General features: G+C 45.2%; 1 protein-coding gene across 3 annotated transcripts in view; it reads right to left on the reverse strand.

The window, feature by feature from the left end:
* The window catches only part of BTBD11 (BTB domain containing 11), a 167,380-nt gene that overhangs the window by 8,760 nt on the left and 144,841 nt on the right, over nt 1–13,779 (reverse strand). For all 3 annotated transcript variants that reach the window (XM_039725565.1, XM_039725566.1, XM_039725564.1), the window contains 4 exons: nt 5,573–5,678; nt 4,684–4,786; nt 2,860–2,941; nt 1,879–1,947 (listed from right to left, as the gene is read on the reverse strand). In XM_039725565.1, the coding sequence (XP_039581499.1) occupies nt 1,879–1,947; nt 2,860–2,941; nt 4,684–4,786; nt 5,573–5,678 (360 nt within the window). The remainder of the gene's footprint in view (nt 1–1,878; nt 1,948–2,859; nt 2,942–4,683; nt 4,787–5,572; nt 5,679–13,779) is intronic.

The raw sequence follows: 13,779 nt of genomic DNA on the forward strand, positions 1-13,779 counted from the left end.
CTTGCTGTAACCCAGCCAGACCTTAGATCAAGCTGTTCATGTGTTTAAATAGCACTTACTCAGGTATTCAGGCTTTTACACAGCCCTTATTATTTGGGACTCACAACAAAAAGCTAACCTGTGCATCCCAAAGGGGCTCTCATGCTGCACTGGGGAACAAACAAAACCCTGAAACTTCCATGACATTATTCTGACTTCTCCTATGCAGTCTGCTCAAGATCTACTTTAATCCCATAAATAAATCCAAGTGCTGGAAATCTGCAGTGCTGATGTGATAGCAGCCAGCTGGCCCCAATTATGAATTGCAGCAAAGATTTCTGTGGAGTATTTCTGGTGCTTCTTGTTATCGTATGTGTAATAAGGCAAGTTACTAAAAAGATAAAGACAAATCCTATTCCAGCTGCCTCTGTGGCTCAAGCAGTCATGTGCTGGTTTGTAATTACTTTAAACTGTGAGGAAGCACGGCCAAATCTGTTATCAAGAGATCAATCAATCAGTCATACATTCTGGAGTCTCAGAAGTTTTGAGATGTCACAAAAGTAGAGCAAGCTGCCAGCTGAAATGCAGCACAAGCTTTTTAACAGCCTAGGTGATAACACACACATTTCTATAAAGCCACTGCACTGCCTAGTCTAAAATTCTCCATTTCAGAAAAGGTTAGAAATTCAGGAAGTCTTTCAGAACTCTGAGTGAAACAGAGAATTAGGGAACTCTTCCTATACAGCTCAGGAAGCCGATGTGGGTATGCTTACTTAAAAATCCACTGCCTGCACTAGAGAGGGGTAACTTCAGTCCTGACCAGTTCCATCCTCTGGCTGCCAGACTATAGAGTTATAGGGAAGAATAATACTGGCAACAGGGACAGGACACGAGGAAAAGGAAAGCAGCTGCACCAGGGGAAGTGCAGATTGGCCATAAGGAACAGGTTCCCCCCTGAGAGGGTGGTCAGTCAGTGCCCAGGCTCCCCAGGGAAGTGCTCGTGGCACCAGGCCTGCCAGAGTCCATGGCACATCTGCACGACACTCTGATGTGGTTTAGCTTACACAGCCCTGCAAGGAGCAGGGAGCTGGACTTGATGGTCCTGATGGGTCTCTTCCAACTTGAGATACTCTGTGATTGTGGTGGCAGGCACTGACATTCACCTGCTGTTTAAGGAGCTCTGAATTTAGTATTTACTGACCTGCGTCCTTTCTGGCTGCCTGAAAACTCCCTGAATGACTATCAAGAATTTGCTCAATATATCTTATTTCTGTTTAGTTGGAGTGGTTTTGCTGATCATAGCTGACAATGATGGCACACAGTGTTTGGAAGGGGATTACTTAACATCCATAAGGTTGTGGTTGCATGGCTGGTGGCTGTGGATGTGTGAAGTTCCAGTGAGCTCCAGCTGGCTTGGTTTGGCTTTTGCAAAAGGCCACAACAGCACCTGGATGTTTTACATCCAGTGAGAAAGGGGCAAAGAAGTCTCTGTATCTCAGGGAGCAGATTATGGTTTTATTCATAAAATCTGAGAGTCACATGCCTGAAATTGATCTGAACTGTGTCTCCAGCGGACTGCTCTCACGGTTAGAGCCCAGCATGTTCCCAAGACTTCTCCCATGTGAGAAACAAAATTAGATGTTTTCAATGCTGATGAGATAGGGCTAAATTGCTGGAAATTGGTTCCAGATTGTGGTAACACCAGCTTTGCCGCTAAGTAGGCATTTGCAAAGTCTCCCAGTCTCCTGCAGGACTGCAGAGAGCCTGGGCACTCCAGATGAGGCACTGCTGGCTCTTGCAGGAGTGCTCATGTCTTGCCCCATGGCCACGTGCCCTCGGGTGAATGGTACACAGATCAGTCAGCATTGCGCCCACTGCAATTAAATAAATGTCTCTTACCTCCATAATTTCATTATTTTTAATCAGGAGTGACTCTGCACCTCCATAATAAAGATACTGCATAACCAGCTGTAATAAAACAAAGGAGTGTTTATAAAAATCAGTCCAAGACATAGAGGAACAGGGGACAATGCAGGCAATGCCCGAGGCTCTCCTAACACCACCAAGGATTTGTAGGTAAAAATGGCTCAAGCCTCCTGATTTCAAAGATATACTTGGTTATTCTCTCACTCTGTGTTTCCTTCTCACAGGTAGTCTAATGCCTCAACCCCTCACCGTCAAATTGTCTGGATTTCCTGGTGAGCTCCAAACAGCTTGCAGGAAACTGATTAACTAATTTTGAATTTTCAGTGTATTTCCCAGTCTGTTAAGTACATCACTGATTCAGGCAAACACAGCACATATAGTGATTATTCCCTTACTCCCTCCCTGGTAAAGGCCACCTTCATCCAGCTGTGTGTGGGCATGCATGGAAGATAAGACAGAGGTGGAGGAGGCTTTGCACAGTAATACAAGCCAGCCAAGATCCCTCTGTGGGGAGCCCAGTTATTGTGGGCAGCTGGGAATTATGTGCAGCAGTAACAGCTCTGGCTCAAAGCAAGGGAAGCATATCCATGTACATGCTACAGGTACAGAGAGCAAGCTCTGCCTTTTCATGGCACAAAATTGATTGGAGAGCACTGCTAAGGAAGGGAATGAAGTGTGTCTCTTCCAAACCTGTCCATTAAATACAGAAAGAGCCAACTACAGAAAGAAATGCTGACAGGCAGTGCTTTGTGTGCACAGCCCATGTCAGTGAAATGCTGCATCTGCTGGGGCACATTTGCAATCCACAGAACTCTGCAGTGCTCAAACAGAGATGAAGCCTGTGCTTGTAAAACCACTGCTCTGGTTTATCAAATGCATGGGTGCCAGTTTGGACAGGGCATGCGTGGTGCTCCTCTTTACAAGTTCCATTCAAATGCAGTGTGAGGACTGTACCTGAAAGATGGGGTACTTCACATAGTTGATCTCAATGCAAGTACTGTCAGATGAGGGCTTGCTAGACAGCAATGCTTTAAACCTAAATAAAAAGGAGCAAAACTGAAATACCAGCCCAGTTATCTCAGTGGAAAAATGCAGTAAAAACAGTACAGAAGTGCAGTGGAATGACAGCATCAATTCTTGCAGAAACAGTATACTGAAATGAACATATTTGTCACCAGAAAGCACCAAGATTTAGACGTTAACATAAAGTTTAAACCAAAAGTAAGAAGCTTCTCTCTAGAAGATTTCACTTCAAAATTTAAAAAAAAATACATCTAATATAACAATAGAGTAAAATGTACATCCAAAACTCAGATTCTGTAATGACACAGATCCAATTTGTTTTTTTCTTGAAGGCAACATGATCTTTTATAAAGATCTGCAACATTTAAAACTTGAATGTTTTCCTTTTTTGAGGGAGATAGATTTTGGCTCCATTATGTTGGTTTAAAAAATGTTTTGGAACAAAACAAAAAAAATACACTGAGACTTTAAATGCTCCTATGCACGCTCAGTACAATTGTGTGAGAAGAGGCAGGAGAGAAAACTGGATAGGTTGCTCTTCTCTGATTATCAAAACCCGAAATTCAGACACAAGTTTCAGGAAAAAAATCCACATATTTTTAGCTAATAATTGCAAACTTATGTGAGATATATACATATGAAAGAATTTACTTCTCAAAAGCAGGTATTCCCGTTGATCAGACGGTGAAAATGGGAAATGTGCTGCCAGAAACACCAGCCCTTGTACTTCCTCTCTTTGATAATTCATCTGACCTTCCAGCAGCAGTTCAGAGCTCAGCTTACCTATCAAGACCAGCATTTGCTGGATGGTAACCTTCCCCTCATCGTGACTGCACCTTGTTTACTAAAATACAGATGACAATTTACTTGCTTTCACTAGTGCCAAACTCTATTATGAATACAATTTAGTAGACTGAAAGCTGGAGTTTGGAAAATATTTGTACATCTACCAAGAAGCTCTAAACATCAATATCCATTTCTTAGTTGAAGGCAGGGTCAGGTACTGCAGTTACTTCATGCAAATCTCTCTGTGCTGTGGGTTGGCAACACAACCAGCATCAATTCCCATATTGCTTAAATCATCCAAACTCAGAGCTCTGTCCTTGCCACATCTCAAAATAAGCTGTTATGGAGGGCCAGCAAGATTTGTTTAAAAGCACACGCTGAATTATACAGCTGCATACAAATAATGTTTGTGAGCAACTCTTGGGTTGGGTTGAGCTGGGAAACTCATATTCAGCCTCCTGAGCACAGGAAACCAACTATAAATACTGCCTTTGGACACAGTATGATATGGTTCACAGCTATTTAATTTCATTTAAAAGTTGTCAAATGCTGTCAAGAACTGTGTGACAGTAGCTTGTTTTTCCTGGAGACTGCTGAAACTGATGCAAGGCAGGATTTAACCACTCACAAGAATTTAACCACTCTTAAATTATTAATAATCAAAGTATCATGACTCCTGTATGGTCGAGAACTGCGTGCAGTAATGAGCACCATGCCACTGTGCCTCAGTGCACGGAAGATACATGGCCAGAAGCATGGATCATTCACTGGATGAAAATCTATTGACAGGAGCACTTGTTAAATATCTGGCAGATCAACCAGAAACAAACTGTGAAAGAAAGAAAAAACTTGAAGATTGGGCCACTAGCCCTCAAAGAACTGGGACAGCAAAACAAACAAAAAAACCCCACAAATCCATAAAATCAAATTCTATTTTTGTTAAAAAACAGAGATGTGTCTCTATTTTACCTTGGCGATGCAGTAAATAGCAACACTCGATGTGCATAAAATGGTCTTCCTTCCACCAGAAATGTGACATCTGACATCTCTTTATTGTTAAGAAAATGGGGATCTAGAATCGCAAAAAGAAGGAAACAAAAAAGTCAATAACTTTAATTTGGAAGAAGTCAGGAACATATTGTACATTTCCCTGTTTTGACAAAAGAAAGCAACAGAATATAAGGATATTGGTTTTAATGAGTAAAGCCTATAAAGCTGTTTTGGACAGAGACAACCACACTGAGTTCAGACAAAGGGAATTCAAAGCTCTGAAGTCCATGATGACCTTTGCTGAAACGACAGCCAGCCGTGCCTGCCGTGTGCTGCTGGCACAGCCTCCAGCTCTGCTACCCAGAGCAAACTGCAGCTCAGCAGATGCTGGGGGCCCTCTGCTCATTTATACTCTATTAGGCCACTCCCTGTGTCAGGAAGTCTCTGTCAGGAGGAAGAGGGTCCTGGAAAATTGTTTGCCTCTTCTCTCAGTCCCCTGAAAACACCCTGGGCTCTGCTGACCAGGCTGAGAGGGCTGTGCTGGTGCAGCATCACCTGCAGCCAGCCAGGGTGGTTTGAGATCCAGACAGACACCTTGCTCCAGGGCCAAGGCTTGGATCCCAGCCTAATCAGCAACACAGACAAATCTTTGCAGATTTACGGCCCCATTCCAGCGCGCCTGATGACCCTCCTGATGTCAGTGGGAGTTTTAGGTCAAGTTAAATTTGGGGCCCTTCCTTCCTCTAATTCTGCCTTTCAAATTGAGATTTTTCTGACTTGTGGCCCGCTCAAGCACCTGGCCAGCAACAGCCTTCCCACAGCTCTCCTTCCCACTGCAGAGCCAGCGAGGATCGGCAGTGACGCTTACCCAGGCGGGAGGTCTGCTTGCGCTTGATTTCCACCAGCTTTGGAATTGGGTAGGGTCCATAGCAATGAGTGAAAATGACAGAGAGCTGCTGGCTGATCACCTCGTTCTGCACAAAAGAAAACAAATATACACAACATAAGATCAGTACGCAAAGGACAAGTTATGTTGTTCTCAACGGTGCCTGTTTTGAAGGTGAAAAATGTGATTGCTGAAGCTTTATTAAAAATAAGAGTTTACGATTATTAGCATTTGTTAGAAACTGCAGTTCTCATTTACTTGATTGCTATGTCTCCTGCACAAATAATTTTAAATGAAGAAGTCTTCTCCTTGGATGACAAGTCTTCTTTGCCTACAAAATTCCATAGCCCAGTCTCCTCTGCAAAAACAAAGTTCCTTTACAACAGTGAGTTCATTTTATTTGCAGACTTACTGTACTGGAAAATGACTTTTTTTTGCTCTTTAGAAAATGGTCACTGGTCACGTCTTAGAAAACCCGAGCTACAGACAGATGCAGCTGCACAGCCTGCACACATTTTGAAGCACAGCAGTCTCACAAACAGACCCTTCCCCTAGAGAATGACAGAGCCAGCCACTCATTTAATCCCAAATGTCTCATTAATGTGCTCTTACACCTCTGGCACAAGTGTGGGCACCACTGTGCTGTGGAAGCCAGACCCTCGTAGAACCAGGTCTGGTCCCTGGCCTTACCCCTTTCTGCCCCAGCTTTGGGGGCAAGGCACCCATAAGATGCTTTCCTAAGAACCCTGAGTATTTGTATGCCTAAGATGCAAGAGTAATGAAATGTATTTCATGCTTAACTACCTATGTTCCAGATGAAAGCAGGATTTAAAGGCTTTGGCAAATTTTATCCCACACTTTGCTGATAACGAGAGCAAGTCTAGACAAGTTCAGCAGTGCCACACTGCTAATTCATGGTGTCGTCTTTTAACTACTCTGTTGGCTGGTGAGTCTCTCTACACCAGGAAACTGAAATGGCAAGACACTTAGACATAAGGTCAAAGGCCAAGGAAATAAGCAGGTGAGGGACCAAAAAAAAATCATAGTATAAAAATTTGAGGAATATCGTTGTTATATTAAATATATAGGCTTTAGAAGCAGAAATCGAAGCTTTCCTTGCCCTGAGCACATTGCAGAAGTCCTCCTTAAATCCCACAAGAGACAAGGAGGAGTGGCAGAGATGCTGTAATGACTCTCTTACTGAGTCTAATCAAACAGGGTGGGAAGGGGTAGAGCTGTTCCCTCACAGGCACATGCTGATGTCAAAGGAAATTACACACACTCGCCGCAGGCAGGAGTTGGCTCCTATTACTACGTCAGATGTAGCACTGAAAGAAACTCTAAGATAAGAGAAACTCTCATACTGAGAGACACCATTTAGCAGGCACAGGGCCCAGCCTCAGAGAGGGGCTCACTGCTGTGGCCCCGAGACAAGGAGGGCATCTCACCCCAGGAGCATCCCACTGTTCTGCATCCTCCCGTCAGACTCTGCAAAGTGCCTCACAAAGGGAGTGAATCACAGGCTAAAGAGAAAAGGAAGATTTAAGGCCAGATTTAAAGAAGGAAGTGACTCAGCTGCTGGGAGGGCTGGGAGGGAAAGCTTCAGACAGACAGGGCAGAAAGAGCAATGTCTTCTCTGCTCGGAAGGGCTGTGCCGGAGCGCCAGGGCCGACTGAGTCAGGCAGGGAGGAGCGTGTCCAGGGGGATGCTGATTAGCAGCAGGGCAGCTCCCAGCTGCATCTGGCAGATGCTAGAAGTCAGAAACTACAACAGAAGATGGGGCCAATTCCATGGTTAGAGTGGAGGGAAGCTTCTGGAGAGGAGAAACAATGCTCACCTTTCCCTGCAATGAATAAAAGCAAAGTGCACTGAAGAGGAGAGCTCCTGGCAGCCCCCTCCCCAGTCTGCTGGGTGCATAGGTCCTGTCTGTGTCACTGAGGTTTTCCTGGGTTCCATGAACTCACCAGTCCCAGCCACAGCTGTGCCTATGCAACAGCTTCTTAGAAACACACACATGCATCAATAAAGACAATGAATCTCCTCCTTCCAGGGTGTCTGTGGGAACGTGCTGATGCAAAATCTGGGTATTGGCTTTGCAGTGCCTTGTTAGGAGCTGGAGGCCCAACACACCAGATCAAACCACAGCACCATGCGACGGGGAAGGACAGGCCAAACTCAGCCACCCAAGGGGGAGAAGGGGATCCCTACTACTAAGTCCAACCAACATGAAGAACCTGTCATGCCTGCAGACAATCCCACAGGAGCCTGCCTACCCGGGCGAGGGGCTGCCAGCTCCCTGGGTCACCAACTCTGGTGTACAGATACAAGCCCATTAAAAAACCACTTTGCCCACAAGCCCATGAAAAAAATGGTGTAAACTTAGATCTAATTAGCTCAAAATGTGATACGCTCACAGGAGAGATGCTTAAAAACCCCAAGTCATGGAACAGAGATGGGACAAAGAGAAAAGAGACCTTAGGATGGACACATCAAAGAAAGAGGGCCATCAGACTGACAGTGGCTTCAGACCTCCCATGCAGAACACTGACCTCATTTGGCAGAGAGGCTGGACACCTTTGGCTTCTACTGATACCATTAAATACTTACATCTCATGCCATCCAAAGGCCAAAAACTGTGCTCAGCAAGAAAGCTGAAGCATGTGCTTATTTAGAGGCATTGCTAACAAACAGCAGCAAGGAAGGGGATTGGAAATTATTGCAGCACACCAAGTTTGCTTCTCACACCCCCAGCACGTAGCCAAGCTTACAGGGCTGTGGCACTGGACCTGCTCCCCACAGTGCCTCCGCTGACTTTTACCAATAAACCAGGCAGAAATAGGACAGGGAAAAGGGACATTTCATCTGCAGCTGGATGGCTGGGGAAAAATTGGCTTTTTAAAGCCAAATCCTGCTCTTGGAGGACTTGGGCTGCCTGTGAAGTGACTGGGAGCAACTGTAGAAGTCCATGACCTGGGGCAAGCATTCCTCTGGAAGACAGGAGGACACGTTCAGCCTATTCAATCTTCACCTTCACACTGAGGTGCTCAGAAGCTCCCACTTAAGCACCAAGATGGATAATTCTTCCCTGTTTATCCTTTCATCCTAACTGTGAAAGCACAACTGCAGCAGTTGTGGGCAGCAAGATTAACACTGAAGAAGTAAACCAAAGTTTGTTTTCTTGCTGCAGTTTGATGTTGGAAAACATTGTGCCAGGATGTGTGAGGCTGGCACCTGGAGCAAGGCCAGCCTCCCTTTAGTCATGGGCGTTCATTTGCACTCCAAGCGAGCCGACACACATCTTTCTTCTGTGGGAGGGGGAAGAATACTTGGCACAGGATATAATAAAAATATTTACCTAGCCATGGGGTAGTTTACAGATAGGGAAGAGGGAACAGGGAACAACAGCAAGTCTTCTGAGGGAGATGGTGCTTCCAGCAGAGAGCTGGTTGGTGAGCAAGCAACTTTGCTTTGTACATACAAGCAGTCCCCTGACTTAAAAGCATTCTTCAGCAGAGATCTAAAGGAATTCCCCAGTCCTGCTGAATGCACTTGAACTGAGAGGGGAATTTATAAATTCTTTTGAAGCAAAGCTGGAGGCTTTCAAGTTGTTGGACCAGAGACGCCTTGTTGATTGATCTGAGAAGAGGTGAAGACCTGGGTGGGAAGTGCAGGGATATTTTTTTCCTGAATGTCCATCTGACAAAGGTCTGTGGTGGAATTCAGGGAAGTCTCCTCCAGGCTTCAGCACACACCCTGGGAGAGCTTCCTTCATTCCAGGTTACACGGATCAATGCAGCATAGCCATTCTGGGATGTGTTCCTACAAGGTACTGGACACAACTGGGGAATACTCAGCCAATATTGTCCAGCGCCTGTGCAAGACACGTGTCTATGCCCCAAACTCTGCAGGGTAAAATGTGTGTTGCAGATTGCTCAAACCCCACTGCAGGGTATTATGCCCCAAACTCTGCAGGGTAAAATGTGTGTTGCAGATTGCTCAAACCCCACTGCAGGGTATTATGCCCCAAACTCTGCAGGGTAAAATGTGTGTTGCAGATTGCTCAAACCCCACTGCTTACCAGCCTACAGACAGCCTACCACCTCCACGTGGCTGCCCTGTACAAGGCTAACCTCTTGGTAACAAGTCAAGCTTCTTTCCTTTATCTCCAAAATCCCAAGCAGTATTTTGGGGTTTTCTTCTACTGATGCTACACTCACCAGCTCAGCTCCATTAACGCTGTTTTAACCTAAGTCTGCCAGGCCCTCAAATTCCTCTACCACATAGCCCAAAAACCACAGCTCACCAAAAGCCCAGCTCACCACATGAAGGCAGAAAAAGTAACACTTATTCTTCAGGGCTTGGTGTCTGCCTGTTAATATACAACTCCCCAGCAAGCTGAGAAACCACACTGCTCAGAGAACAGGGGCACTGGCAAAGGTATCTTCTCTCTCTGGTCCTGAGGAAGCTCAGGGGACCCATTTTTCTGCTAAATGCAGAGTGGCAGAAGTGCTGTTTCCAGTCACCCATCTCACATGCAGTCCCCAGCAGCTGTTCCAGCAGTGGTAGTCTCAGGATACTCTGAGCCCATTGAGGACTTATCCATGACATGCTGGGATACCCTTGAATTAGTCCTCTATTCATGCTCCCTATTCCCAGAAAAAGATGACAAAGCATGAAGTAACAGAGAGGGCTTTTTACTGTCCCCCATCCCTGAACACTCAAACTCTGAGACCTTCTTTTCCATCTCAGAACTGTCTCCACCCTTGCACAGGTGTTCCCACTACTGTCCTCTTGCATAATTCATGCTCACCAAATGCCTCAAAACTAAAGAAATGCCACTTCAGATTGTCACTCCTAGATGGTTAAGCAGCATACACATAATTAGTATTAGTCAAACAGCTGGAAAGGGAGGGAAGCCCCAGAGGTTGGAGCTACAGTTAGAAGCAGTAAACTGCACAACAAAATGAGTTTTGTTAGCACTGGGCTCAAGCCCCTCCACTGCAAGCACAAACAGAAAAGAATTAATCACAGGTAAGGCAGAAATGGACCCTTCCGTTGCTTCTGGGAAAGCTGCCAAGCCTCCTTTTCAAAAGGCTCTTTGTATCCCAGCTGTGCATTGTATGTAAAAAGCTCAGATCCATGGGCACAGTCCAATCCCTGGGTGAGAGCCCAGAAAAGGGAAGGTGTCACATCCACGGCATTTATTTATTGTAAATGAAGAAGGCTCCTGCCTCTGGCAGGGGAATATTTTAGAAGGTAGCAGAGGGTAGGAACAAAATCAAACCTGTGTTAGTAAGTAGCAAGCTGAATGTGTGTTATGAAACCACAGGACGGGGTTAACAGTGTGTTATTAACATGCCACTCAGTACCTGGCGCTCGCATCTCACACGCAGAATGCAGGATGTACATGTGTGGATAACCTGGCGCCGGCTTGCTCGGAACTGTTCAGACACAGAAGTGCTACAAGTGACAATGGGCAATGCTACAGATCACTGCAGTTGCTTGAGAACAGTGAAACCTGACTAACAAAATCACAGCGAGTCCCAGCCAAAAGATCGATCACCACGTGCTGGCTGGGCAATGGATGACACAAGGGCATCAGCCACGCCATGGAGTCCATAAGCAGAGCATTTAGCATCCTGGGATGTCTTCAGGGTTATTTTTAGTGCAGGTTTTGGTGTGCCTGTCTCCTCTGTGGAAACTCCACATTTTTCTTCAGCTGAAGTATTTCAGTCGTCAGCCAAAATATTCCATTTTCAGGTGTTAATTTTTTCAAGATTATGTGGGAAACAAATATCCTAGTGAAACCTTTTATTACAATAAAAGCTCAGTTTTCTGTTGAAAAGCAGTCCAACAAGACAGAGGAGACTTTTCCGATGGTCTCCAGGTAAGAGAAAACCTTTCATTACAATAAAAGCTCAGTTTTGCAGTCCAACAAGACAGAGGAGACTTTTCCGATGGTCTCCAGGTAAGAGAAACATGACCACATTCTCCCAGGGGAAGACTTTCCCTCGGGACACGATTATGACAGAGTGCCTGCCCCAGTGCTATGCAGGGTTCACCTCTCCTCTCTACCCTTAGCCCTTCCTGCAGAACAGGGCTCTCTGGCTTCATGCAACAAAATACAGCTTCACTCAAGCTCATCTGAAACGTTAATTTCAGCCCACCACGAAGCAATGGAAAAAGGTGGAATTTTCTAGCTCCTTTGTCTTCCAGTGCCACTTTCTAGGTCACATGCAGACCCTGGGGAAATACTGATTTTTTGCTGACCACCATGCCTGGACTTAGAAGAGAAGACGCATGAGCTGAGCCTGTTGACATTCTCCAACATTTGTTTTAGAAGAATCAAATGCAGAAAAACAGAGGAATCAATCCCAGCAACAGAGAAACTGAATGCTCATCTCAAGCTTCAGCTTCTGAAAGTTTTCTTGGAACACAACAGCCAGATGCTTCAGTCTTTCCTGCTGCCTTCTGTTTGATGGAGGCATGAAAATACTTTTTCAGTAGTTAGTGCATCTATGACAGAGGTGTCTCTGAGAGGATATATTTTAAAAAACACCCCACAACTTTCCTTTTAAGAGATTTCGGATTCTAAATGGAGAAGTTACTGCTGAAAGAGTACTTTAGCTTTGAAACCATATAGGCTAGATTTCTCAAGGTACCCACATGCCTGAATCCTTTTGGAATTTTAAAACTGGTTATTGTTCTGAATTGCTATTTGTTCTCAATAACTGTCAACACCAGACTGATGGCTGTTATTCAAACAGCTCAGCCTTCCAAAGGAGCCTGTGCACTCCTGCACATTTATTCAGCTGCCTGCAGGTGCATTTTTAAAGGTTCAAAAGCTGCAGGCATTTTAAATCCTGAGGAAACATCTTTGTAAAGTAGTTTCCTGCATCCTTCAACAAGCCTGACTGCCCAGCACCTCACTAATGGGCTAAATATTAAAATAAACTAAATAAAATAAACATGTTGTCACTGACAGAAATGGATGGGAAGGATGGAGAGCGAGCTTCAGAATGCAATGAAGGTATGGCAGTGAAGGATTGCTCCTATGACTTCCCAAGCTGATTTAGTCTTAGACAATACAATAACAGGAACACTTATAATCCTAAGCCAAGTTTTCCTGGTGTGAAGCACCTCTAGGAGCTTCAGACAAAGCTTCAGCACATGTGCTCAATGCACGTGTGGACTCACACATGCACTTGGGCAATGCATGGCCACACAGGATCCAAAGAAATGGCAAAGAGCTCCTTTCCTTATAGTCCTATGGGGGAAAGGGAGGAAGCTGCAAGAGAGATTATTTGGAATTAAAAGATTGTGTATTTTCTCCAAAAAGCAGGCCAAAGTCAAGCTGATGTAAATTACTGTAGGCAGAAAAAGCAGTGGATGAAACTGGCTCGTGACCTCCTACAACTGGCAAAGGTGCTGACTAATCTACATGGATGGAGCTGGGTGATTTAATGACAACTCAGTCTTATGCAGAGCCCTGGAGTGCAAACCTAAACCAAACCTCCTCCAAAGGCCAGATGTGTTTAACGTCCAAGGCTGTGGTTTGAGTCTGTCTTTTCAGGTTGTGGAAATGTCAAGATCAAATTGAACAGCTCCAGGATTTTCGTAGACAAAGGACACAGAAGCATCTCTGCATGTTCAGTGAGATGAATGCAGTGTATTATCCTTAAGACAATCTCTGCAAAACCAGAAGAGCTGACCTGTGAGCCTCACCTCAGGTACTACAAGCCCATGGACCTGGATGCAGCCCCCACACAGCTCTTTTAAAAGCCTCTATTTGGGGGGGCACTCCTCAGGTATATATGGTCCTCTGACATGGGGCAGGTGGGCAATCCAGCTCAGAGTCAAGCTCAGGCACTGCAAACATCAACTTCAGCTGGAGGGAAAGCTTTCAGTCAGGAGTTTTGGGGGAGTTTTCCTGGGCCACGAAGAGCACAACACAGATGCCCACAGGCAGGAATTCAGTTGTATCTTCCTATAATTCTTCCATAACAAGATCTCCAGCATAATTTTAATTTTGAGGGACTCGACTCTGCTCTACACAGCAGCTGAAGTTTAGCTCCAGGCTACTCACTCCCAGAAGTGGTGACTCTCTGGCTTCTGCCTCACACAGCCCTGTCAAAACCACTTCTAGCAGGTTATGTTTGTGTGCTTGTCTTCCAAAGAGATTGAATCCA

The sequence above is a fragment of the Passer montanus genome, unplaced genomic scaffold, assembly GCF_014805655.1.
Source record: "Passer montanus isolate IOZ18808 unplaced genomic scaffold, ASM1480565v1 scaffold55, whole genome shotgun sequence".
NCBI classification, from domain to species: Eukaryota; Metazoa; Chordata; class Aves; order Passeriformes; family Passeridae; genus Passer; species Passer montanus.